Source organism: Leuciscus leuciscus, assembly GCF_965113295.1.
Source record: "Leuciscus leuciscus genome assembly, chromosome: 5".
In the NCBI taxonomy this organism is placed as follows: domain Eukaryota; kingdom Metazoa; phylum Chordata; class Actinopteri; order Cypriniformes; family Leuciscidae; genus Leuciscus; species Leuciscus leuciscus.
Window position 1 is genome coordinate 31568498 of NC_138729.1, and position 24867 is coordinate 31593364.

At 40.3% G+C, this 24867-nt stretch overlaps 1 protein-coding gene across 7 annotated transcripts in view; it reads left to right on the top strand.

Moving 5' to 3' along the window:
- The first annotated feature begins 5008 nt into the window (after positions 1–5008).
- Positions 5009–24867, top strand: part of garnl3 (GTPase activating Rap/RanGAP domain like 3) — a 72686-nt gene continuing 52827 nt past the window's right edge. For 6 of the 7 annotated variants that reach the window (XM_082169017.1, XM_082169020.1, XM_082169018.1 and 3 more), the window contains exon 1: positions 5009–5502. In XM_082169017.1, coding sequence (XP_082025143.1) covers positions 5402–5502 — 101 coding nt within the window. In that variant the 5' untranslated portion in view covers positions 5009–5401. Of the gene's footprint in view, positions 5503–22661; positions 23830–24867 lie in introns of those variants that run through there. The other variant, XM_082169021.1, reaches the window with a different exon arrangement.

Here is a 24867-nt window from a genome sequence, read left to right on the forward strand (position 1 = left end):
GAACTCGGCTGGTGCCGAACTCAGCCCAAATGGAATGCGTATCCATTGGTACAGCCCCCATGGTGTTATAAATGCTGATAGCGGCTGGCTCTCCTCATCCAGGAAGCCCTGGTGGTATGCCTTCCCTTGGTCCAAAACAGTAAACCACGTGCTTCCACTTAATGCATCCAGCATGTCTTGTATTTTAGGGATTGGGTGGCGATCGGGCACTGATTTCTGGTTAAGCTCCCGGTAGTCGCAACATAACCGAAGACTGCCGTCTTTTTTCCTCACGCAGACTACTGGAGATGAGTATGCCGACCTGGAGGGAGCCACCCAACCTTTATTTAACAAGTCTTGCAGGTACTCCTTGACCTCATCATGCAAGGGCTTTGGGACAGACATATAAGTTTTCTGCACAGGCCTTGTGTCATGAAGTGTGATGTGCATCCTTAATGATGGAATGCAACCAATGTCGTCATCATTGTAAGCAAAAGCTTGACACTCATCCCTCAGTACTTTTCTCACAGCTTCTTGCTGAGCTTTTGTGAGATGGTCCAGATTCACAGGGGGATCCCATGCTGGTGGCGGCGATTTGCCTCTTGAATTCGAAGTGGTACTTTCAGGGGCTGACTCACAAGTTTGGGCTCTCTCTGCCGGGGGGTTCTCAGGTTCAGTGGGGTGGACAGCCACGGGATACACTGTTTTCACGGGCTGTAAGTGACCCAAAATGTGGTTTCTCTGTAGGGTGATATTATGCTTTGCTGCATTGACAATTGATATGGGTATATACTTTATGTGTCTTACAGGAATCTTCACCACTGCTTCACTCAATTCTAGATCTTGAACTGGGCTTGCCTCACTGGGTAAGAAGAGCAGTTCTTGGCCCTGATACTGAGACCCGACGTGAGCACGGACCATTACAGTGGTAACTTGATTTGCAGGTAAGTACACATGTTTTCTCCCAATTTTCACCACCCCCACAGTTACCTCTTGCTCCTTACTCCGGATTAATTTCATCAGTGTGTGTGCCTCGCTGCGGGTGATTGAGAATGCAGAACTCATTGTATGTAGCGTTTTCTTCTCTCCACATCCAGGAGCGTCTTCAATCCTTTTTACAACCTCTTCGATGACGTTGTACCCAATGATTGGGTCCTCTGCTACTGTTAGATCACTGGACACCAACATGGGTACTTTTAACAGTGGTGTTGGGAAAGGACCTCCATCCAGTTGGAAATTAACCTCCACCCATCCGATGAATGGAATTTCTGTGTTGTTAGCTGCTAAACCAGTCAGGGTCACCTCTCCTAACAACTCTTCCAGGGGCTGGACAACAGTATCTGGGAGGTGCTGTCGTCGCCAAGCATCATTAACAATGCTCGCTTGCGCACCGGTGTCCCACAACGCCTCCATTGGCTGACCATTCATGCGGCAGTTGACCAAGCAGCGCTTTCCAATCAGTTTAATGAGCTGTGATTCATGTTGGGGTGGGAGATACTTTACACTACAGAGATTGGTATTGACTTTTACTGAGGTTGAATTAGATGAATGGGCATTCGACATGGCAAACTGAGATGGCTGATTAGTTTGTATGCGGCCTCCAGGAAGGGTTGGTGACGAGGAATGGGACACTTCAGGGAGGACTACTGATGGCCCCGTCTCAGCAGTCCTTGGTCGTTTCCCGACTGTGAGCTCTGTACTCTGCATCCACGTGAGAAATGGCCTGTTTGTCCACATTTGAAGCAGTGTTGACAATTTTCTCCTACTTGTTCTTCCCTACATTTCTTACAGCCTCGCTGTCTTTCTTCTCTGTACCGTACGGATGTCTTATTATTCGCTTCCATTGCGGCTGTTATCATCTGTCTCATTTCTGCTCTTAGCTCCTCGATGAGCTTTTGAGTGTCTGGAACCTCATTACTGACCTTCTGGCATTCTTTAGATTCCCTTCCTTTTACAGTTCTGATTGCCATAGCCATACCAGGCTCTTTTGCTGACTGCACAGCCCGGGAAGGTGAGTACTCAGATTGTGGGTCGGTATGGAACTCATGTATGCGGGGAGGTTTACCTGCCTGGAGCCTTTTCAGTTTCTCTTGTCGTTCACCTTCCAGCTTAGCAGCCTCATTCACCGCTTCAATCAGCTCCTCATCCGTTGTCCTAATGTTACTGAGATAGGGCTGTATCTGAAATTTCAGAGAGTCACTTGTAAGTCCGGTTTCAATTGAACGCAGAAATTTACGCTGGATGATATCTCTGCTATAGCGGTCATCATCGCCATCCTCAGCTTTCCACAGCAGTTTCTCTTTCAATTCAATTGCCCTGAAGATGAAGTTCTGAACTGACTCTTTGGGTTCCTGGGATACATTTATGAGCTGGTTGTACAGAGCAGTTGTACTGTCAACTTTGTAATGGCCCTTTAAGATGGTGTATAACGACTGGAGCGCAAGACCACGCTTAATCTCCAACATATCTCTCAGTGGCAAGCCTGGGGTGACAGCTCTAACCACTGCCTCTACTATCTCAGTCTCAGAGTGGCCCTTCTCTAATCCCACTTCCATTTGGCGAATTAGACTGGGGTAGGACAACTTTTCTTTCTGTCCACTTTCTCCTATCTGTCCCCAGATCTTAAATTCTCTTCTTAGAGTCACTTCAGTCAATTTCTGAGATGGTTCAATCCTCTTCTCATACCTTGTGTTACTTTTAAAAGGCTTGTGACTGTCTATCATCTTTTCAGCCTTACCGTAACCTTCTTCATCTCGTTGTGAGCGGCTAAGATACCTTTCTTCCAGCCCTCTTACTTGAGTTGGTTTCTCTCCCATCACCTCCACATCAATGGCACCTTGTTTCACTTCAATCATGAACGAGAGTAAATCTTTGAAACTCTGTATGACCTCAGTTTCACTCTCATTCTCCTGAAATTCCTCCAAATTGTTTTCGACTGTCTTAACGAGCAACCGTCTGGGCTTTCCTGGGGACACATTACATTTTAGGTAACGACAAACCTCTTGCAGATGGTCCTCATCTAGCTGCCAGAGTCCGGCGCTCACTTGGTCGTGAAGGAATTGGCTGTTCTCCATGACTAAATTCGTCTCTGTATGAAGAGGTAGTCTTCGTCACACTGCGTACCTCTCCTGGCTGCTTGGCTCGCCAAAATATGTTACACATGTAGAAAGGAGCAGGCGTCGATTCTGGTGCAACACATTTAATAAGGGAGATATTGCATGCAAACCTGCAAGACAGATATCAGATTCAATGTCAATCACAAATGGAGCGTCTCAATTCTGTGTGTTAGCTATCTGCTCGTCTCTGCATTAACTGCTGTATTACGCGTTCTCATTCCATATTACATTTTCTCATTACTCATTTTAGCATTATCTATACCATGGCTGTTAAACAAACTAATGAAATAATTCACTTGCAAATACAGTTTACATATTCAGCCCTTGAACACATATCTTGCACCATAAAATCAAAAATAAACCATGCTAAAATTAATTTGAACCCATACAATTCGCTTTGTTTGTTAAACACTTTTCCGAATACATGCATTCTCTTTTCCAGCATGACTTGTTTACTCTAAATAACACTGTAAAGTTCTCATGTCACCTTTCATAACTTTTATATCATTACTGAGCAAATCACGTCATCTGAGTTTATTAACTCTGCCGCCGCGGCATACGATTTGCACGAAATGGCGGACACCCGCGAACTCCACGTGCGTTACTGAACCCGCGTCACTTAAACTATAAATGTAGCCATCAAAATCACGCAATAACTAAATAAACATCGCTGTGAATAATGTATTTTCATATCTGTGCACAATACAGACTCGCGTTTCACATACAAGCTTTCATTACTGTTGTTTCTGATCATGTTCTATTCACGAGTAGTGACAATACAGTTTTTGTGCTCAAAACTTACTTCACACAACAAAATACTAAAGATAACGGTTCATGAACCCCTTTTATCTGTAATAAACTGAGTTAATCTTACCTGCAAGACAGATATCAGATTCAATGTCAATCACAAATGGAGCGTCTCAATTCTGTGTGTTAGCTATCTGCTCGTCTCTGCATTAACTGCTGTATTACGCGTTCTGGAGCAGATCTTAGCGAGAGCTCCCCCTAGCGGTTTGGATAATTTACACTGCTGTATGTATACATAAATCAATATCCTTCTTGCAGATCTCTTATTAAAGTAACCAAACAGGAGTCTAAGACAGGCTTTAAACACAAGCACAAACATTTAGTCTGAATAGATTACTCTGAATATAAATGTATGCTAATCTCTCACTTCCGTTTGTAATAACTTATTCACACTAGTGCCACATCAACAACAAAATACTTAAACAAACAAAGGAAGCGTTTGCCTCTTTTGATAAGCTTATTTATTTTGCTGTGTTACTGTAACTATAAACGATTATGTGGTTATTTGGACTGTATTTGCATCTAGCATCGCTACAGTATTTCCCTGCTGTCCATGACCCAATCAAAACAGACCTGCCACCAATTTTTGTGTCCTGACCCATTAGAGAACATCTGCTCTGTTTGAGTCTTTTGTGAATCTTTCTATCCAGTCTTGAGCTCATGTATGTGTTTGCGATTTATGTAGGCTACCACTGACATGTTGTCCGAGCGGACCAAGACGTGGTGTCCTGCTATTTGGGGACGAAAGCGCCCCCATATATATATATATTCATATTCATTTGTATAGTGCTTTCCACAATAGTATTATTAATAATTATTATTATTTGAAGTAATATATAGCCGCATAAAATAAATATATCATATACATAAACTTTTTTTTTTCTTTAACACTTTTATGTATGCTATCAGCTACCTGCTGCTTTGAGGTTTGGCACCCTGAGTGAGTTCTTCAGAATAGAATGTAATCTATGACACAATGGTAATGGTTTATTAATTAATAAAGAAAGAAAAACAGTGTCTCACTAATTATACTGTTCTCGAAAAATTACAGAGCGTAATGTACGTTCATTTGATAGTCGCCGCCCCACAAGATTTCATGTATTTTCTTCCATTCTTCTGGGTAGACATTAGGACCGCGCAGACTCTACGGCTGGAGCGTTATATTACTCCAGTATACATGCCCTAAACAACGGGGAACTGGGGGATCGACCCGGAGATTATCTAACCGACGACTTTTTGCACTTTTGATCCAAAGGAACCGGTGTGGATGGAGTTTACGAATCCCTTTACTCAACCCGCACGTTTTACCCACTTGAATCATATCTTCTCTGGCCGCAGAAAGTGTGTGGCTCACTTTTTGGTTTTCCCGTGGAGGAGGACCCTCTGTTGATCCCTCTGTGCGCCCTCTCGGTTCTCCATTCGCCAGACGCGGAGCAGAGCCGCATCACCATCATCATCAGCGCTCGCGCTGCCTCTGTGTGCCCTGCTATCCCACCACCATGAATTCGGATATTAACATGTACTTGGGGCGAGAGAAAACGGGGATCATGCGAAAGAGAGCCCTGCTCCTCAGGAAGGGCTGCAGTTTCGAAATAACGAGGTGAGTTGATATGGGGAAGGGGTTTTTTTATGTTGGGAGTGGGCATTTTTTAGAGCACCGCATCATCCGGTTACAGGATGGTGTGATTGTAAATTATCACAGCAGTGTGTAGGGCATCTGAGATAGACATGTTTTACTCAAGTGTGTGGGTTTAGACTAGCTTTCAGGGGGATTTGGCATGGACCAGCAGCACATTAAAGTGTCTTAAGGCTGTCGCTAGGGATCTCAGAGTCAACAAAGCTTTATTGGCATGATTGTCAAGCATATATTACCAAAGCATATGCAGCATTCAAATTTTTGCAATAGACAGAAAATACAATAACAGAGAATACAACCGTATATATATGGTAATGGTTTATTAATTAATAAAGAAAGAAAAACTGTGTCTCACTAATAATACTGTTCTCGAAGAATTACTATTATAATACAGAAAATAAATAAGATTAGAAATAAAAAAGGGAAAATTTAATATAATGGAAATTGACATATGGATATAGCATACATGTCTCTGTGTGTGTGTGTTTATATATATATATATATTATTATTATTATCTGTATTCTCTGTTATTGTATTTTCTGTTTATTGTAAAAAATGTAATGCTGCATATGCTTTGGCAATATATGCTGACAATCATGCCAAAAGCCTAAATACATACATACATACACACATTTCTTGAGAGTTTAGACACAAGCCATGGTCCATTAAATGCTGAGACATGAGCCTCTAATGGCAATAACCCACTTTTTCCATCGGGATTCCCCATGAACAGTCTTGAGGAGATCCGGGTTTTCTGTTTGCTAAACAGAAGATGTACTCAGAGAGCTAAGGCTTGAGAATTATTCCTTCCTATAAATGCATATCTCGAGTATCGACCCGTTGCTCTTGTATTTGCAAGAGTATTGTGTTTTCAATGTTGTTTTCCATTTATGTCAGTGAAAGTGAAAGGATGATAGCAGCGTAAAAGCTCATGCTCAGTAATGGTTCTGCATCAGTGTCAGACACACCAACACAAGCACTGGTGGTTAAGCACATGAATGTAGTATGTCTGTGTTTGTGTGAGAAATGCAGAGATAGCCTACATGAAGGAGAGAGGTCACACCCCATTTTGGCCTATCTCCTGTGTTGGGACCATCATAGTGTAGACTGCAGTATTATGCTGAGACAATACTGTATAGCTTATTTCTACTGAATCTTAGGTCATTTTGAAATGAGAGACCTGTATGCACAGTAGCCTAATACAAGTTGCATATATGCAACTCTGCATTGGTCTTTCATTAAGTTGCTCTTTGTCAAATACAAATTTACCACATTACTGTGCCCATATTACATGTTATTATAATTGATTAGTAGGCTTATAATAAGGGATGTGCATGAGCGGTATTGACAAAAAATAATAATGATGAACAGATGATATGTTGGTATACTTTGTCAGGTTTAGGACTACCGTGGACAGTTGACTCCTAAAGTTTTTGTTATTCATCATATTCTGCGTGGTGGTCAGTTTGCAGCAATTTGACAGAAATTAAATTTTCCAATAAGTTTAAATAGATTTTTACCTTTTATCTGCATTTTTACCTTTATAAGAGCAATTTGTCTTACCTAATTAAATGTAACCTATGCATAATTTATTATGTCAACTTATTACATTTAATCAATACATTCAGTTAGAATAATAAGACACTATATGGCTGTTACCAGTCAAATGAAATCAGTATCATCAAAATCTGTCTTCGCAATGCATGGAAACAGAAGCTGCATCTGACGTGGCATTTAAATGTATTTACACAGACTCTTTAATTCAGCTCAGAGGTGACATGAATGCATTTAACCTGCTGTTACAAATGCATAAATAATGTTTTGATGTTTTAAAAAATAAAACATTGATGATATATGAAATGATTTTAAAACTGAAAAATACTTTAAATATGAAACCAAAACTGGCAGTAGGTGGCGGCAAGTCACTGTTAATGAGCGAATAATTGAGTCATTAATTCAACCGATTCGTTCAAATGGACTGATTCATTCAGGAATGAAATAACTCTGGCTCTGTGTGTTGCTCAGAGACACAAAACAGTTCTGCAGTGGCTTTGTTAGGAACTATTTACGTCGGCGAAATAGAGCAAAACAGGCAAAATTGTGTCTAAAATGTAAGTCACTTAATTGTTTATTAAACTAGTATTAAATCAATATCGCATTTGCAATCGTGTTTATATTTGGGGGGAAAACGACTTTTTGTGTGATTGCTTATATCAAATGATATAAATATAGCCAAGAAATTTTTACTGCATTTTAATATTGTAAATCACCCAGTGAGAGGGTGCACTCTAAATGTGCACGTGCAGTAAGTAGTCTAACCTAAACTGAAAAGGCTACATCACGCAGTGTATGCACTCTCTAGAAGTGTTTTTGTTTGTTTTTTGCGAATGAGGGACAAACTCGATAATGTCAGATTGCGCATTGTTAAAACATCAATTACAATATTATCATAGATGATATATATCGCACACCCTTCCCTATAATATGGCTGATATTTCTTGTTGTCAAATTTAGCCGGCGGAGCGATTTTTTTGTATTACTCATCTTGTCCATGTTTGCGCATTCTAGACAGACTGTCAGTCTGTTATTTAGTGGTGGAGATTGTTCAGAGACCCTTTTCTGGTGGTTACATAATTATGCAAGTATGTGGTGACAAATTGAATCGTTGAATCATTCATTCCAAAACAATTAAAATCACTTATTCATGCAGGAACAAAACAAGGGACTGCCTTTATGAACAAGTCATTGAATCATTTACTCAACCGAGTTGTTCAAAAACAGTGAGACTTTCATAAACTAAACAAGTGACTGGCTGCATCCGAATAAGCATACTTCCCTACCATGTAGTAAGCAAAAAATAGTATGTGAAAAGAGTAGATGACAATGATCTACTCTTCCGGCGACATTCTGAAGTGCACATCCAATAGGCACTTTACTATCCCATGAGGCCACGGGAGAGGATTTGTGAATGGCAGTGAACTGAACTGACGTTGGGAAGTCACATGACAATGACAACATGATGAATTTAGTACATCTGGGTTACATTCATAGGACACACATTCATACTATAGGACACACATTTTAATGTTTAATGTTAATGTTAATGTAAATTAATGTTTTTATTCAGAAAAGTACCTACTCATAGAGTATGCGATTTTGAATGTCATTGAGTCATTCATTCAACCGAGTCAATTAATTCAAGAGAGAAACTCATGTGTATTGCTCAGATATGCAATGGCTGCTTCTACTGTAGTTAGTCTGGCTACATTTTGAATTATGTTAGTTTGTGGTTCAAAATTAGACAAACTGGCAATAATGTGTCTAAAATGTAAATATTAACTTATTGTACGTTGAACCATTACAAAAATCAACTGCAGAGAGTGCATCAAGAATGCTATTGGTCTGAATATATCAGCTGTGATTGAAGCACTTGCAGGTAATTAGTTACACAAAAACAAAGTCTGTAAAGTGTGACCAAAAATTGCTTATTATCTTCAATAGGCTCCATGGAATGTACCTTATTTCTATAAAAGCTACACAAATCCCTTCCCATATAAACCACAAATTACTTGCTCCCCAAACAAGCAGCAAATTACTCCTGCGGACAGACTTATTGTGTTCAGACAAGGGCATTGATGAGGAGGAGAATGCATCAGCCCCTAACGACATGTAGGCGAGAGGCTCACTGCTTTCATTTTATTCCTCCATAATGTTTTATCATGAAGACAGCCTTTTCTCAAGTGGCAGAGTATAACATGATCATTCAATTGTTTTGAAGGCCACACACAAACACACATGCACAGTGCTGTATGTCTCTTTACAAAGAATGTCTTGTGAAATGCAGTGAAATTGGTGAAGGCTGTTATAGTAACAAAATAGTGCTGTCCATTATGGAGTTCTATGGTACTGTATGTCTGTAACAGCTTTCTATTTTGCCTAATTTGCTACCTATTCATGCACCATTTATTTTGCTCTCGCTTATCTACTTTCTTTTGTAACCTCTCTGTCAGGAATCAGTTGTAAACACCTCTAATGGGACTTTAATTTCCTCAACATTATAAATCATTCAAGACACAAAGATACCTGTTGTTTATTCTTGTCTTTTTCAGTCGTTCAAAACAAACTAAAATAATGAAATGTAAGAAATTGAAAATCATGAATGAATTCCAGACTCCCATAATTTTTTTTTTAAATAATGAATTATATTTAATTACAAGACTAATGTATTCTTGTGAATTTGACAGTTGGTTTTGTCTTACCTACCTCCTTTGTATTGTCGCAATAAAAAAAGCAGAAATAACAGTAGACTGCCAACGCTCTCCACAGGACAATACAAGAAAGGATTGCTGCTAATGTAGTTAAACACAAATCTCCACATGCACAAACACGCCATAACTTTAACAAAAAAAATCTAACAATCAATCAATCAATCCTGAATTTCAGAAGTTACAAAGAAATTACAAAGAATAATTATTGAATTGACAGTGTCCTTGATGCACATCTTACATGTACTGTACTTACTACAGTAGCCTAATAACAATAGTATAAGTAATCAATGAATATTACTTATTTGTATAATTACACTGTAACAAGGACACCCTAAAATAAAGTGTAACCAAATGTTCATGCCACATTTATGCCTTGATTTTAACCTGTCCTTCTGAATTTGAGCACTCATTGCTAAGCAATCTACAATTAATAAACAAGTTATCAAACACAGGCCTGCCTCCCCCTGCATTCTGTAGCTGATGAGAGAATGGTGAACATAGAAATGAGTGAGAAAGTTCATGGCACTATTTAAACTGTTAGGGTGGAGATGACACTATGGCCTCGTTTACACTGCAGGTCTTGATGCCCAATTCTGATTTGTTGCCTATATCCGATTTTTTTGACTGTCTGTTTACACATTCTTTAAATTGTGACCCATATCCGATTCATGTGTTTACACTTGCCATATAGGCTACTATCTGAAACATATCGCGCATGCTTAAAGGGTTAAATTCTCTTGCACAAATAGACGAACACAAAATATGTTTCATGCTCTGCGATATGCAAAGTTGCCAAACACCACTTTTGAATAAGAAACAATGTCTATAAAACTCGTTAAAACTCCACGAATCACAAGCGTGTCGGTGAGAACACTCGTTAAAACAACATACACACAGCCGAACTTGACTGCACATCACATATTTGACATTATTGATACTGCTTTCATTCGTAATGCAACGGACCGATCTACGGCACATACATTAAGGGCTGTTCACTGTTATACAATAAAGAGCCTGCACAGCGACAAGAAATAGAAATTAACACACAAAAAAAAACTGCCTAGAGCCTGTACTTACACAACACTGACAGGAGTTGCGCTCAGGAGTAGAGCAGCTGTGAACAATTTTCTTTTTTCTTTTTTGAGCGGCTGCGGACAAATTCTTTCTATGCACACACAATATTACATCACAATCTGCGCGTATGTTTTAAAAATAATAAATACAAATAAATTACTATTGCTTGAAATGAATAAATGTAAATTAACAAAAATTTTCGTTAAATTTACAGTCATATGAAAACACTTCCCGTGACCCTCTCCACATTCCTCTCCTACGATGACAACGTTTCGTCGGGCCATCCGTCCCTTTGCAGATCTGCGTCGGGGTTTCTCTCGTCATTAAACCGCGGAGACGTTGCCTAATGCCTCAGAAAATCCGATCTTCCTGTTTACATGACAGTCGCATTGGCACATATCCGATTTATTTCCACATATGAATGAGGCCTGAAACCGATCTGGAAATATCCGAATGCATGCGTTTTTTTCTTGTTTACACTGTCATAGAACACATCCGATCTGTGTCACATGTGAGCAAAAAATCGGAATTGGGTCACATTTCACTGGCAGTGTAAACGGGGCCTATGACTCACACTGAGTTCATTTGTGTTTGAACGTGTGAATGTGTGTATGCTGAGCAGCTGAACACAAACTCATCCAGTAACCTGAGCATGAGCCTGTATAGTATCTCATGAATCTCATTTGAATCATTTGGATTGTGCCTGCAATTAGACTAAAGAAAAGACTAAAGTTCTGGCTATTTTCAGCAATCTCTCTCTTTGGCTTCTGAGCAGCCAGCCCTGCAGTTCGTACCAATCTGATAATACTAGCACTACAGCTAACACTAATCACTCTCAGCTGTGCGGTCTGCATGTGCTCGAGCACAACCTCCTCATTTGCAGAGAAAAATAGACGGAAATCAAGCAGAGGAATAAAAGAAAGAGTCCCGCTCTGATTACAGCCCTATGTAAACTTTCATTCCGAGCCCACATATGCTTCCATTTAAGGTTTAAAGATGCATACCTACACATTAGTGTTTTTCGCTCGAGGAAGCCTCACTAGGAAAGACTCTCTTCCCGTTATAGCAACCCTGGAACGCACCCAGTGTAGGATGGATGGAGCTTTTTGGAGTTTAGTATTTTTTAAAATACTGGTGGTTAGCTCCCCACCACAAGGGCATTCACACTGGGTGTGTGTAGCATACATTTGTGGGTCTGTGTTAGGATGGCTAGGGATCTTTAAATAGGTTAACATTAAGTTTTTCTATAAGACTGGGAAAAGGGGGGAAAAAACAAGAAATGCAATCACTGGAGGAAGTGATGTACTGTATGTGTAATGCCCTCTGACATAGTATTATATGAAGGTAGGCCTATTTAATTTGACTGAACAGAGAAGTAAAGGAAATATTTTTCACATGTGAAGTTGATGACACTTTTATTGTTTATTTAAACAACGTTATGGGGTATATTGAAGTCCCCCTGTAGTCAATAATTGTATCCCTCAAAACTCATCTTTGATCACCAAAATGACATATTTAAAAGTTTTTTTCCTGTGAAAAAAAATTCATGCTTAAAATAGCTTGAATGCAGCTCTACACCCTTGGTTCATTTAGTATACGTGGATACATTAATATGTTAATTAGCCCCGTCTCCACTCACGCCAGCTCACAGATTCACTCGGCTAACTTACTGAGGTAATCGCTGCACAATGGTATCGCTCTTTACAATGTCGGACACATAATGGTAATTAATATGATTAGCCTTTGAATTGACTGTTATCAAACAGATAATAATGTGTTGTTAATGTTACACAAACTATGTCCCCATTCGCCATCTCAGTCTGCCTTCTAACTATCATCAGAAACTCTTTGAACAACTCAGAACGTCAGTGGAGAAAGGCATAGTTCACCATAACATCGCAATATAAATCATACATCCGCTATATTGCTAAATCCACCAGATTTTTCATGTCAAGAAAAAAAGATATCGGAAAGGCATTTCTTGAGACTCCCCTGCTAGTTCGCTGTTAAAGGTGCTGTATGTAACTTTTTCACTCTACTAAAGCATAAAAATACCATTATATGTTATGGCTACTGCCAGTTCACCCAAATCTCTATGAACGAGAGCATATTAAAACGCGGATAAATCAACTCATCAACTTACATAGGGCCCTATCTTGCACCCAGCGCAATTGACTTTGTACACTGATGCATGTATCATTCCTATTTTGCACCCGACGCACAGCAGACTTTTCCCTCGACAGACGCACGTCGGTAAATTAGGGAATGAACTTGCGCTCCCGGGGGCGGTTCGGCAAAAAGAGGAGGCGTGTTCCGGCGCAAACGTTCCCTGGTGCTATTTTGCAGTTTCGGAAAAACCTAGTCTAAAGTCAGTGCCGCGTTTTCAGTGCCGCGTTCAGATGCTATTTTAAGGGTGCATGCTTGGCCATAATGTAGCGTGTGCACAACGTGCATACACTTTGCTTCTCTCATCTACACACAGACGCAGCAGTTGCCAATTTTGAAAACCATACATAATTACAAGGAAAAATATTCCACATGAGGGAAATCATTGTGATGTTCATGAAGATGTGAAAAAATAGGAATAAATAGCTTACCATTTACCCGCCCACAAAGTTACTTGCGTTTCGCGTTTGATACTTGCGTTTCAGATCGTTAAAATATAGGGATCTTAGTATTTAAATCTCCTTGGCTTTCATTGTCAATTGCGCTCGTTCCTGTTGCGTTCCTTAAACTGGCAACCCGCGTGAGCGTCCAGTCTAAGCAGGAGGGGGCGGGGGAAACAACCATCTTTTGAATTTGGACTGCAGTGCCTATTTGGACCACTAGCTGTCATTCTTACAGACTGCACCTTTAATGATATGCTTTTTGAGCATATTTTTTTGTCTTTTTTGAGTCTTTTTTTCACTGCAGTTTGAAGGAGAAAATACTCTGCAATGGTGTTGACTTATGAATTTGCTCATGGTTTGTCTTAAAGCACATTAAAAACACCAATATATAAACAACGTTAAAAACTTGATTTTCACCACAGGGGGCTGGTGTGTTAGAGCAGGTCTGGAATGGGTCAAGGTTGAGCTCGTATCAGCTAGTCTATTTATGTATATAGTTTATCCAGTTTGCCCCATCTGGTGGTCAATGACCATCACTTCTGATTATAAGATGTAATTAATATAGCAACATGTTTTCATATTATATGTGCAAATAATTAATGTAAGTATATAGTCACATGATCTTTTTAAAATTTTCAGATACATAGTTTTAGAAAATTCAGATACATATTTTCCATTTCTGTTACATATTTAACTAATGGAAATTATCAACATTTCAGTATTTGTATATTTATATTTTCAGTATATTTCAAAAACATTTTTGTTGAAAAAGCCTACATTATTATCTACAGTAAGCAAAAAGTGACTGAGCGTGACGGGAGTCATTGGGTTGGAATAAAATAAATAAAAACTATGTGAGTCAGAGTACTAGCTGCTGTAAAGGGATAGTTCACCCCATAAAATGTATTCTGTCATTTACTCACCCTCAAGTTGTTCCAAACCTGTATGAATTTCTTCCTTCTTCTGAACACAAAAGAAGATATTTTGAATAATATGGGTAACCAAACAGTTCATGGACCCCATTGACTTCCATATAGCCTATGGAAAAAAGAAAATACTATGGATGTCAATGGGGCCCATCAACTGTTTTGTAACTGACATTCTTCAAAATATCTTCTTTTGTGTTCAGCTGAAGAAAGAAAGTCATACAGGTTTTTAACAACTTGAGGGTGAGTAAATTATGACAGAATTTAGATTTTTGGGTGAACTATCCCTTTAAATAATTTAAGATATTTTCTGTAATTCTTCCTAGTGTATATTTTATTGGATGGACACTCACAAAAATCTCAGAGCTTGCTGCCTTTTGATGCCTTCGCTTGCTGCCTTTCTTGACAGTAGTGAATTACCTCTAAATCAGAGGGGAAAAGTTTAGATAGAGATACCTTTTTAATGCAACTAGTCAAAAGACATTGTAGATCACATTGAAAACGGTATCTGGTTCTGCAATAAACACATATTACCACTAGAGGACACTGTGGTCAAATATATGGAACCCATTGGATTTTAAGACCCAAGAACCAGGTCATCATTTGGCTGTACTTCCCCAAGTCAGTTGATATTTTCGTATAGATTTGTACTTGACACAAAGCATTTCAACAAAAGAAAAAAGTACAAAAGAAAGTAAATGGTCTGATGTTTACCTCCCAATGGTCTTGTAGTAGCCTACCTTATATGATAAACAGATTGAGGCACAATACAAATGGTGGCTGGAAGTTTTGCTGTTAAGATCCAGCCTATAGTATTCTCTAAAGGGTATGGATCATTGGTTTAATATGATTAGTATTGCACTCTGTTCATCCAACAGCATTATTATTAGGTTTAGATTAGATCACACTGATCATGCTGAGAATTTTGTTTAATGCATTTGCAAAAAAAAAAGAAATTAAGGAATATTTGCTTTGGTACATTCTTCTTTCCTCAGGGAGAGTTTAGCCCTAACATCTGCCCTCAGTCTGATCTGCTCTAAAATGCCAACAGTTCACAGACTGGGCTCTGAAAATGTCACCCTGTCAGACACACCATGACGAATGACCCCAGTCTTTATCATAATCAAAGGACATAACCTTTGTGCCACAGCTGCCGATATGTGCATTTATATGCATGCTCATGTTTGTGTCAAAGTCATGATTTTTCGGATCATCTATTCTACATCCAAGTTTAAAAGGGAAAAGGTTGCTGTCCTGTCCTATCTGGTCAGAAATGCTCTTTTCTTGTCCTCGTGTTCTGTGTTCTTTTAGAAAATTCTCTATTATTTCTTGTTTTACTGGAAGTTGTTATGGCTACTGTTTCTCTCAAACTCCCATGAGATTTTAACAAAACAAAAGGCACTCCTAATATAGCTTTAACACATTATTTTATGTTTACAGTGTATAATAATACAATAATAATGATCAAACAAAACAAAACAATTTAGTTAAAACTTATGTAATCCGCTTCAGCCAATAAAATTTAAATCTATTTACCATGTGCTTGACATTTTTGGCAACAAGGAAGTAAAGGATATGTTGGTCACATACTATCAAGGCTCCATAGTGAGTTCATTTTAGACATGAAAATACGTATACATTTTTTTTGTAAATCATTGTACATCCAATAGTTTCTTCTACAGTTTTTTTTCTTTTCTTTTTTCATTTTTTACAGTATAATAGTCTTTTTGCTTGTGTTATGGGTTGATATTAGTAAGTTTTATAGAAGCTGTACCTTTTCCAGAAAGTATTGATGATAGTGACGGCAGTGCATCAGAAAATGAGGTTATAGTAAGAAAGGAAGAAGATCGAAGAGGATAGAAGCAGTGAGGTTGATGGCAGAGATGAAGAATATAAGTCATAGATTGTTGTGGAAGTCAGGCATTTGGGTATATTATCCTATGCCAGTTTGGAAGATGTGATCCAGACTACAAAGGTCAGATGCCCTTGGTCAGATGTCATAGCCTATTGGCCTCACTACACTGACAAGCAGGGATGCTCCAAAAATGATGACTTAAAGGGGTCATATGATGCGATTTCTTGTTTTCTTTTGTCTTTAGTCTGTTATGTAGCTGTTTGTGCATGTATAAGATCTGCAGAGTTACAAAGCTCAAAGTCTCAAACCTAAAGAGATATTCTTTGTAAAAGTTAAGGCTCAGCCACGCCTTCCTAAAAAGCTTTGTTCAAACACGCTCCTACAAATCTACGTCAGTCTGTGGGGGCAGAGTTTCATAACACCGCCCAAATGTGTACGCAAAGAAGGCGTAACTTTTATTCTCGCTGTATTATTGTTGCCGCCAGCGCCGCCATGTCGTGGAGACGCTGTGTTTTTCGTTGCGAAAGCAAAAATACTTTGTTTGTCCTTCCAAAAGAGGACACAATTAGAAAACAGGTTAAGCTTTATTTACACCACTGTTCCAGAACAGTGCAACCAAAATATTGCGCTTGTGTTCTCCGACTTCGCGTGCAGCCGTGCAAAACCTCACAACACCCACCCCCTGTCGGTGATCGGTTGAAACACTATTTATTTTGGTTTTGAGTGGTTGGTGAAACCAATTGTTTTTGTGTGCAGATCTCAGAGCCTAGGCTGCCTACAGAGACAAATTTTTTTGACGGCCTGCTTATGGGGCGGGCAGCTAGTGGATCGTTAGGAAAGATTAGATGAATGTGATCATTTATGTTTGGGCCTTTTTTGGGCCTGAAATCGCTGATACAACCTTTAAAGTATCTGTGCTAATCACAATGCGCTGGAACGCTGGCCAATCAGAGCACACCACGCTTTTCAGAACGATGATATTTGTAAAAATGTACACGTTTCAGAAAGGTGGGGCATTAGGTGGGGCATAGAGATGCAACAATAATGTACGGTATGTGTAAAATAGGTCAACTGGGAAAAGAGGAAACTCGCCCCGTGCAGAGGATCTCTTTTCTCGGTATGGAGCTGGACTCGGTCCACCAGACGGCATGCCTCACAGAGGAATGTGTTTGGCCAGTGCAGAACTGCTTGAATACTGTCAAGAGCTGAACAGTGGTCCCATTCAAACTTTTTCATATGGCATCCGCAGCCGCAGTAACGCCACTGGGTTTGCTTCATATGAGACCGCTTCAGCACTGGCTTCATGGCCGAGTCCCGAGATGGGGGTGGCAGAGCGGCACACTCCGTGTGACAATCACCCCAGCCTGCTGCCAAACCCTCAGCCTGTGGTCAGACCCTTCGTTTCTCCGGGCCGGAGTGCCCCTAGAACAAGTGTCCATCCACAGATGCCTCCAACACCGGCTGGGGGACCACGTACAATGGGCATGCAGTAGCGGGGATCTGGACGTGCCCCAAACTGCATTGGCACATCAACTGCCTTGAGTTACTAGTAGTACACCTTTCTCTGAGCCACCTCAAAACGGCACTGCTCTGCAAGCATGTGCTGGTCTGTATGGACAACACTGCGACCGTTGCGTACATCAACCATCAAGGTGGTCTACGCTCCCCTTGCATGTCACAACTCGCCCGCCATCTCCTCCTATAGAGTCAGGAGCATCTGAGGTCACTTCGTGCCATTTATTCCCCGGCCTGCTCAATCGTGCCCCCGACAAGCACTCACGACAGCCTGTGGCCTCGGGAGAGTGGAGACTCCATCCCCAGGCGGTCCAGCTGATATGGGACCACTTCGGCGCCGCACAGATAGATCTGTTTGCCTCCTCAGACTTGTCCCATTGCAAGTATGCGTTTCCCCCAGTGAGCCTTCTTGCACAGACTCTGTGCAAAGTCAGGGAGGAAGAGGAGTAGGTCTTTGTAGTTGCCCATTATTGGCCCAACCGGGCCTGGTTCCCCGGACTGATGCTCCTCTCGACAGTCCCTCCCTGGCCCATTCCTCTCAGGGAGGACCTCCTCTCTCAGAAACGGGGCACCGTATGGCACCTGCGTCCCGACCTCTGGAAACTCCATGTCTGGTCCCTGGACAGGATGCGGAGATTCTAGGTGATCTACCACAAGCTGTCGTAGACACCATCACTTCTGCAAGAGCAACCTCTACGAAGCATGCTTATGCTCTGAAGTGGAACTTGTCCGTTGAGTGGTGTTCTTCTCACCGAGAAGACCCCAGAAAATGTTTGATCAGTACCGTGCTTTCCTTTCTGCAAGAGGGGTTGGAGCGAAGGCTGTCTCCCTCCACCCTCAAAGTGTATGTTGCCTCTATTGCCGCACATCACCATGCAGTTGATGGAAAATCCGTGGGGAAGCGCGACCTGATCGTCAGGTTCCTGAGGGGGCGCTAGGACACTGAAGCCGCCTCAACCCCCTCTATACCCTCTTGGGACCGACAGCTCTGCAGAGACCTCCCTTTGAGCCATTGCAGGCAGCTGAGTTAAAAGTCCTGTGTGTAAAAACAGTTATCCTGCTTGCTTTGGCCCTTTCGGGACCAGGTGGTAAACCTGCAAGCGCTGCATCTGGAGGCAGACCCAGCCCTGGCTTTTCTCTGTCCCGTCCGCGCTATGTGCCTGTAAGTGGATAGAACACAAAGCCTCAGGACCTCAGACAAGCTCTTCGTCTGTTACGGAGACCAGCAGAAGGGAAAGGCTGTCTCCAAGCAGAGGTTGGCCCACTGGATAGTGGATGCCATCATCTTGACTTACCAATCCAAAGATGCACCATGCCCCCTCGGGTTGCGAGCCCACTGACAGATATCTGTAGAGCTGCGGGCTGGGCGAAACCAAACACGTTTGTTAGATTCTATAGCCTTCGTGTCGAACCGGTAGCTTCCCGTGTGCTCTCTACTCATAGAAGCCAGTCAACACCGTAGGCCCCGCTTGAAGTGTCGGCTTGCTGCGTCATTTCTCTCCTATGGACTGGATATACGTGCGCTATTCTTGCTCCAGTTAAGTTCCCCGTTTGCCAAACCCTGTTGAGTTCCTCCACACCCCCCAGGCCTAGCACTCGTATGCATTGGTGGAACCTGTGCTAGGCTGGGTCCCATGTGTTGTGATCCCTACGGCGATCCCATATGTGTATTCGTCCACGGTACGGCTCCCTGCGGCGAGCCCGTGTCTTTCCCTTGGCAGAGCCCGCTCTGCTGTCTCTGACCGGTGTTGTCTCCTCCCTGCTATAGGCCGGAGCCACCTCAGTGATATTCCATATGTTGTACTGCCAGAAACTGCCAGTCCGTATGTGTAACTTCCACATGATACCTCCCTACTGGCATGATGTGGCTTCCAACGTCTCCCTTTCCACGGAAATGGCACTCTTTCCCAGTGTTATCCAAGTCTGTCTGAGTGGGTCATTCGGAACAGCAGTGGACTTCCCTGGCCTAAGCCCTGTCCTATGTCCGCCTCAGGGATCAGGAGGCTTTTGCTAGGCACTGTAAGTTGGTGATCGTGTTAATGGAGATCCCAATCAGTACAGTACGTCCGACTCACGTCGAACGTGACTGAACTGAAAGGGAACATGAGTCCCGTCGCCACCATTGCTGGACCACCGCCGGCCCCGGGCTTCGCTCGGCTCCTCAGCGGAAAAACAAATATGCGACGCACCTCTGCTCATTATATGCTTAAGCTGCGAGGCAGAGCAGCTAATGCAATTGTCGCATGTCAATGTGCATTTGCTCGTTTTGTAACACTTGAAGTAGATTGGTCTTTCAAAGCGATCCCAATCAGTACGGTACATCCGACTCACGTCTCCATTCCCTCCTTCAGGGAACGAGGGTTAAATACGTAACCGAGACCCTCTATGTGAATGAAAACATCCTGCAAAGTTTTAAATCTGAAAGTGCACCGTATAGTCAAGTCAAGTCATGTCACCTTCATTTATATAGCGCTTTTAACAATATGGACTGTTTCAAAGCAGCTTTACAGTGATAATAGGAAATTAAAGTAACAAAGATTGTTTTGGCTTTACAGCAGCTCTAGAATAAAGTTATTGTCCAGCTAAAGTTATTTTTGATCGATTAACTTCCATTGCAAAGATCATTAGTTATTAACTTAGGGGCCGCTTACAAGACACCGTTCTAACAGAAAACCCTTAAAGGGTTAGTTCACCCAAAAATGAAAATTCTGTCAGTAATTACTCACCCTCATGTTGTTCCAACCCCGTAAGACCTTCGGAACACAAATTAAGATATTTTTTATTAAATCTGAGTGCTGGATCACTCCTCCATAGGCTTCTAAGACATTATAACTTGCTGGCCCAGAAAATGCATTAAAGACATCGTTAATATAGTCCAAGTGACTACAGTGGCTCAATCTTAAGTTTATAAAGTGACGAGAATACTTTTTGTGCGCAAAAAAAAAAAATAAAAAAAAACTTTGTTCCACTATTAATTTCCTTCTCTCGGGGCCTTGAGTTTTTTCACGTAGTGTAATAGCGTAGCGCTTCTACTAGAACTAACCCTTTAATGTGCTCCGGCCCGCTCATTCGCACAACAACAGTGTCTGGTGGCTCGAGAACTCAAACCTTGAAATGGGTTCCAAGGTGCAAGCCTTGAAGAAAATATATAAATATTAAGTATATAAAGTAATTGTCTGTCAAAAGTAAAAGTCGACTCTGAGTCAATTAAATGAATCGTTTTTCAAACGTGTCCTAAGCCCTTTTGTTGTGACGTCAAGACGAAAAGTTAGCATATTGCACGCCCCTCTTATTGCACGCGCAGACACCAGGGAAAACTTGAACCCCCTCAAACACTGCAGCTGATTCCTGTGGATACTGGATAGCATCATGTCGAGAAGATGCTGTGCTCTACAATGTGAAGGTAAAGCCAGTTTTTTTTTTTCACTGCCCAAGGATGAGCATGTAAAGAGTTGTTAAAGTTCATCTTTACAACAATTCCATAGCAGTATAGCCTGAACCTTGTGCTGTGTTCCCGTCATTTTACTGACGACTGCTTCTTCAACTTAAATGCGTTCAATGGTGGATTTGCAAGTCGGTTGTTATTGAAAGATGGGTCGTTACATGTACTAAGTGTCAAAAGCACAAGTATTGCAGAAACAATACACGTCCTTGCAGCAAAAATTTTCAGCCTCGCTTGGCATTTTGATACAGTTCCCACACGTGGACCTAAAAAAAATCAGTAATTAATTAGTCTGTGACGCGTTACACTGAACTAACAAATGGCGACAGACAGCAAGATTAATCAGATTACAGCACGTTACTTATCAGAAATTCTTACTCCGATTCTGCTTGTTCCATCGGCCTGAAGTGCCATAAACTACATTGACACTTACCATTGAGAAAGGTCCGGCTCCAGTCGTGTTTGCGAACTCGTTTCCTCTTCGGACTCTGGCTCGAATTGGTAAGGAAAAATTGATGCCATGTCTGTTTCGACACTGTATACAATTTTCAACATTTGACAAGCCGTAATCCAGTAATGGTGATGGGCGTTCCGTCTCCGACAATCTCTGCATGCAGTATATACCAATCACAACTGACTGGGTCATCTGACCAATCACCGCAGATTAGCGTCAAGCAAAGGAGGGGTTTGGAAAAATGAATTGTTGAGCGAATCCTTTGGGAGTCGTTGAGCAATTAAGGTAAAAATAAATGCATATTATTAGACAATGAAAGTGTTTTTTGTCCTTGCATGCATGTAAACTTGTTGTTGGGGACTCCCAAAACAGAAATAGGAACCTTTCAAATGCCATAATAGTGGCACTTTAATAGAGTTTTTTATGTTTTTTTGAAACACTAAGACCTTTTTACTACTTTTCACTACTTTTCAGACAGTGAAAATGCATTTGAATGTGTGTGACATTTCAGACAATTTGCCAAAATGAATTTACCCTAATAGGACGAAGTCAGTTATAAATGATGGCACCCTTAAAAAAGATCAAAGGTCAGATGTAGAAAACAAATTTTTTCTAGCTGTGATTTCACTATAACTCCCATAGATAGTTAGCCACTGTTAAACAAGTCACATTTACACTCAAATATCACCCCTTTATTGATATTTCTAAATTACTTGATAAATGTTGGTAACATATCATAACTAACTAAATAACGAAAGATTACAAATTAATGCAAAAACTTTTAGGCCTCTATAATCATGCAATATTATTAGCATATTATTCAAAGGCTGTTTGATTGCTAATTATGCATTTGCATTGTTTTCTTCCACTAAAAGGAAAGGGTCCTAATGAATTTTGATGCTTTAGTAATGTTTTTATTGTGCTTTGTACAAATAGAAAATGTAAACATACATTAATATATGTGACCCTGGATCACAAAACTAGTCACATGTCGCACGGGTATATTTGTGGCAATAGCCAACAGTACATTGTATGGGTCAAAATTATTAATTTTTCTTTCATGGCAAAAATCTTTAAGATATTAAGTAAAGATCATGTTCCATTAAGATATTTTGTACATTTCCTACTGTAAATATATAAAACATTTAATTTTGTGAGTGAATGCAGCACAATCGCGAACATAAATGGACAACTTTAAAGGCGATTTTCTCAATGGTTTGATTTTTTTGGACCTTCAAATTCCAGATTTTCAAAGTTGTATCTCGGCCAAATATTGTCCTATCCTAACAAACCATACATCAATGGAAAGCTTATTTATTCTTATTTATATATGAGATGTATAAATCTCAATTTCAAAAAATTTACCCATGTGACTGGTTTTGTGGTCCAGGGTCACACATTATTATAAAATCAACCTATAAGCAAATCGATTTTAAGTTCTAAATAGTCGACATTTTTGTTAGAATTGATTCAGTTATTCTGTCTGTTTTCACCCAAAAATGAAAATTCTGTCACCAGTTCCCATGAAAGCCAGCATTTAGCAAATGATTGGAATACTCAATATGGAAAGTGTTTTTGTTGATGGTGCAAAATGCTGATTTTGTATAGCATGCTGTCAGTGAGTGTGCTTTACATCAAGGCTGATCTATGTGGGAAAAGATCGTGCTGTGCTTAAGTCTGTACTTGGCAAGGAAACACACAATATGTTCATGTGATTTTGGGCCCACTCGATCTTTGCTCTCCAAGGTGTGTGTGTGTGAGAGAGAGCAGAGGATCAGTGGTGTGGTATTACAGGATTATCTATCAACACATTTCTAGTTCTCAGGTATACAGACAACAACAAATACTCACAGAAGAATTCTGCCAGACAGTTATTTCTGTGTTGCTCTATCGGCCTACTTTTATTTACAAAAAATCTTCTGATGGTCCATAACATTCATGATGGGAGCAGTGAATGGGTTTAAGTCGACTTACGAGGATCTTGATGATGAGCAATGAGGATTTTAATAATGTTTTTGTTGTTTCAATGATTGACATCTTTACTTTTGCAAGGATTTCAACTTTGCCATTTTGAGCTTTTTTTCCTGCAACCCCCCAGAAGTCAAAGACTCACCCATGATCTGCTTAAAGTATCAGAACACTGAAAGGTAAGGGTTGTATTGATTGTATTGATTTTATAGAAAAATCCCATTCAGGGTTTTTTGGACACATTCTTTCACTTTAGCTGAGCAGATCTAATGTTTGTATGTTGCAGATGCATAAACTAGCTGATGCCAAGCAAGTCTCTGTGTATGAAAATACAAATTCAATTTGTATGCAAATAGAAATGTAGTTTCAGAAAGATTTATTTCTAAGGCATGTACTTGGATCAGCGTTGTGCCTCATAGTTACAAAGCAGCAAGAAGAACCAGGGACAGTTGTACTTTCCCAGCCATCTGATGTTTTTGGAAAGACCTGCAATTAGTACTTGTCTTCTGCAAGTTGTTGCTGCAAAGAATTTAAACTGATGTAAGGTATCTTTTGGTTTATCAAAAGGATCCTATTTTACACAAAAGAGAACTGCCAAGGATCTTGCAGTAGTACATGATATATGTTGAGGCAGAATAGAAATGTTGGCTAGAAGCTTTGCAGTGGAGCTGATATTGCCTCAAGCTATGTGGGGGAAATTGCTGCTTTATGTAGTTGTGTGATATTGTTTCATTTTATAATATAACAAAGTCTACTACTGTTATTCAAGGTCATATCATACATTTTAGTGTTAATGTTACACTGTATGGTGTTTTGCATTAACAATACTTAGAAATTATGAAAGGCAATTAGCCAAATTTAAATAAATAAATTAAATGATTAAAATTAAAATTAAAACCAGATTAACGATTTCATTACAGAAAACTGTACGCAAAATATGTGACAAAATTGAGAATGAAATTAAATGACGGCTGAAGGGCGTTGTTAGGCACGACGCGAATATGAAACATTGCCTCGGTTAACGCAAGCGGGTATTAATGTCTGGCTATAATTTTTGTAGAAATTGTGTTACTAAGACTTTTGTACACCCAAATAGTTGAATTTCCAAAACAGCCTAATACATGAATGAACCTCATCGATTATGGTCTAGTCTAACATCATAACTAACATGGCCTACCGGATACTTACTCTGAACAGTTTCTCTGGCAACTGAAGAT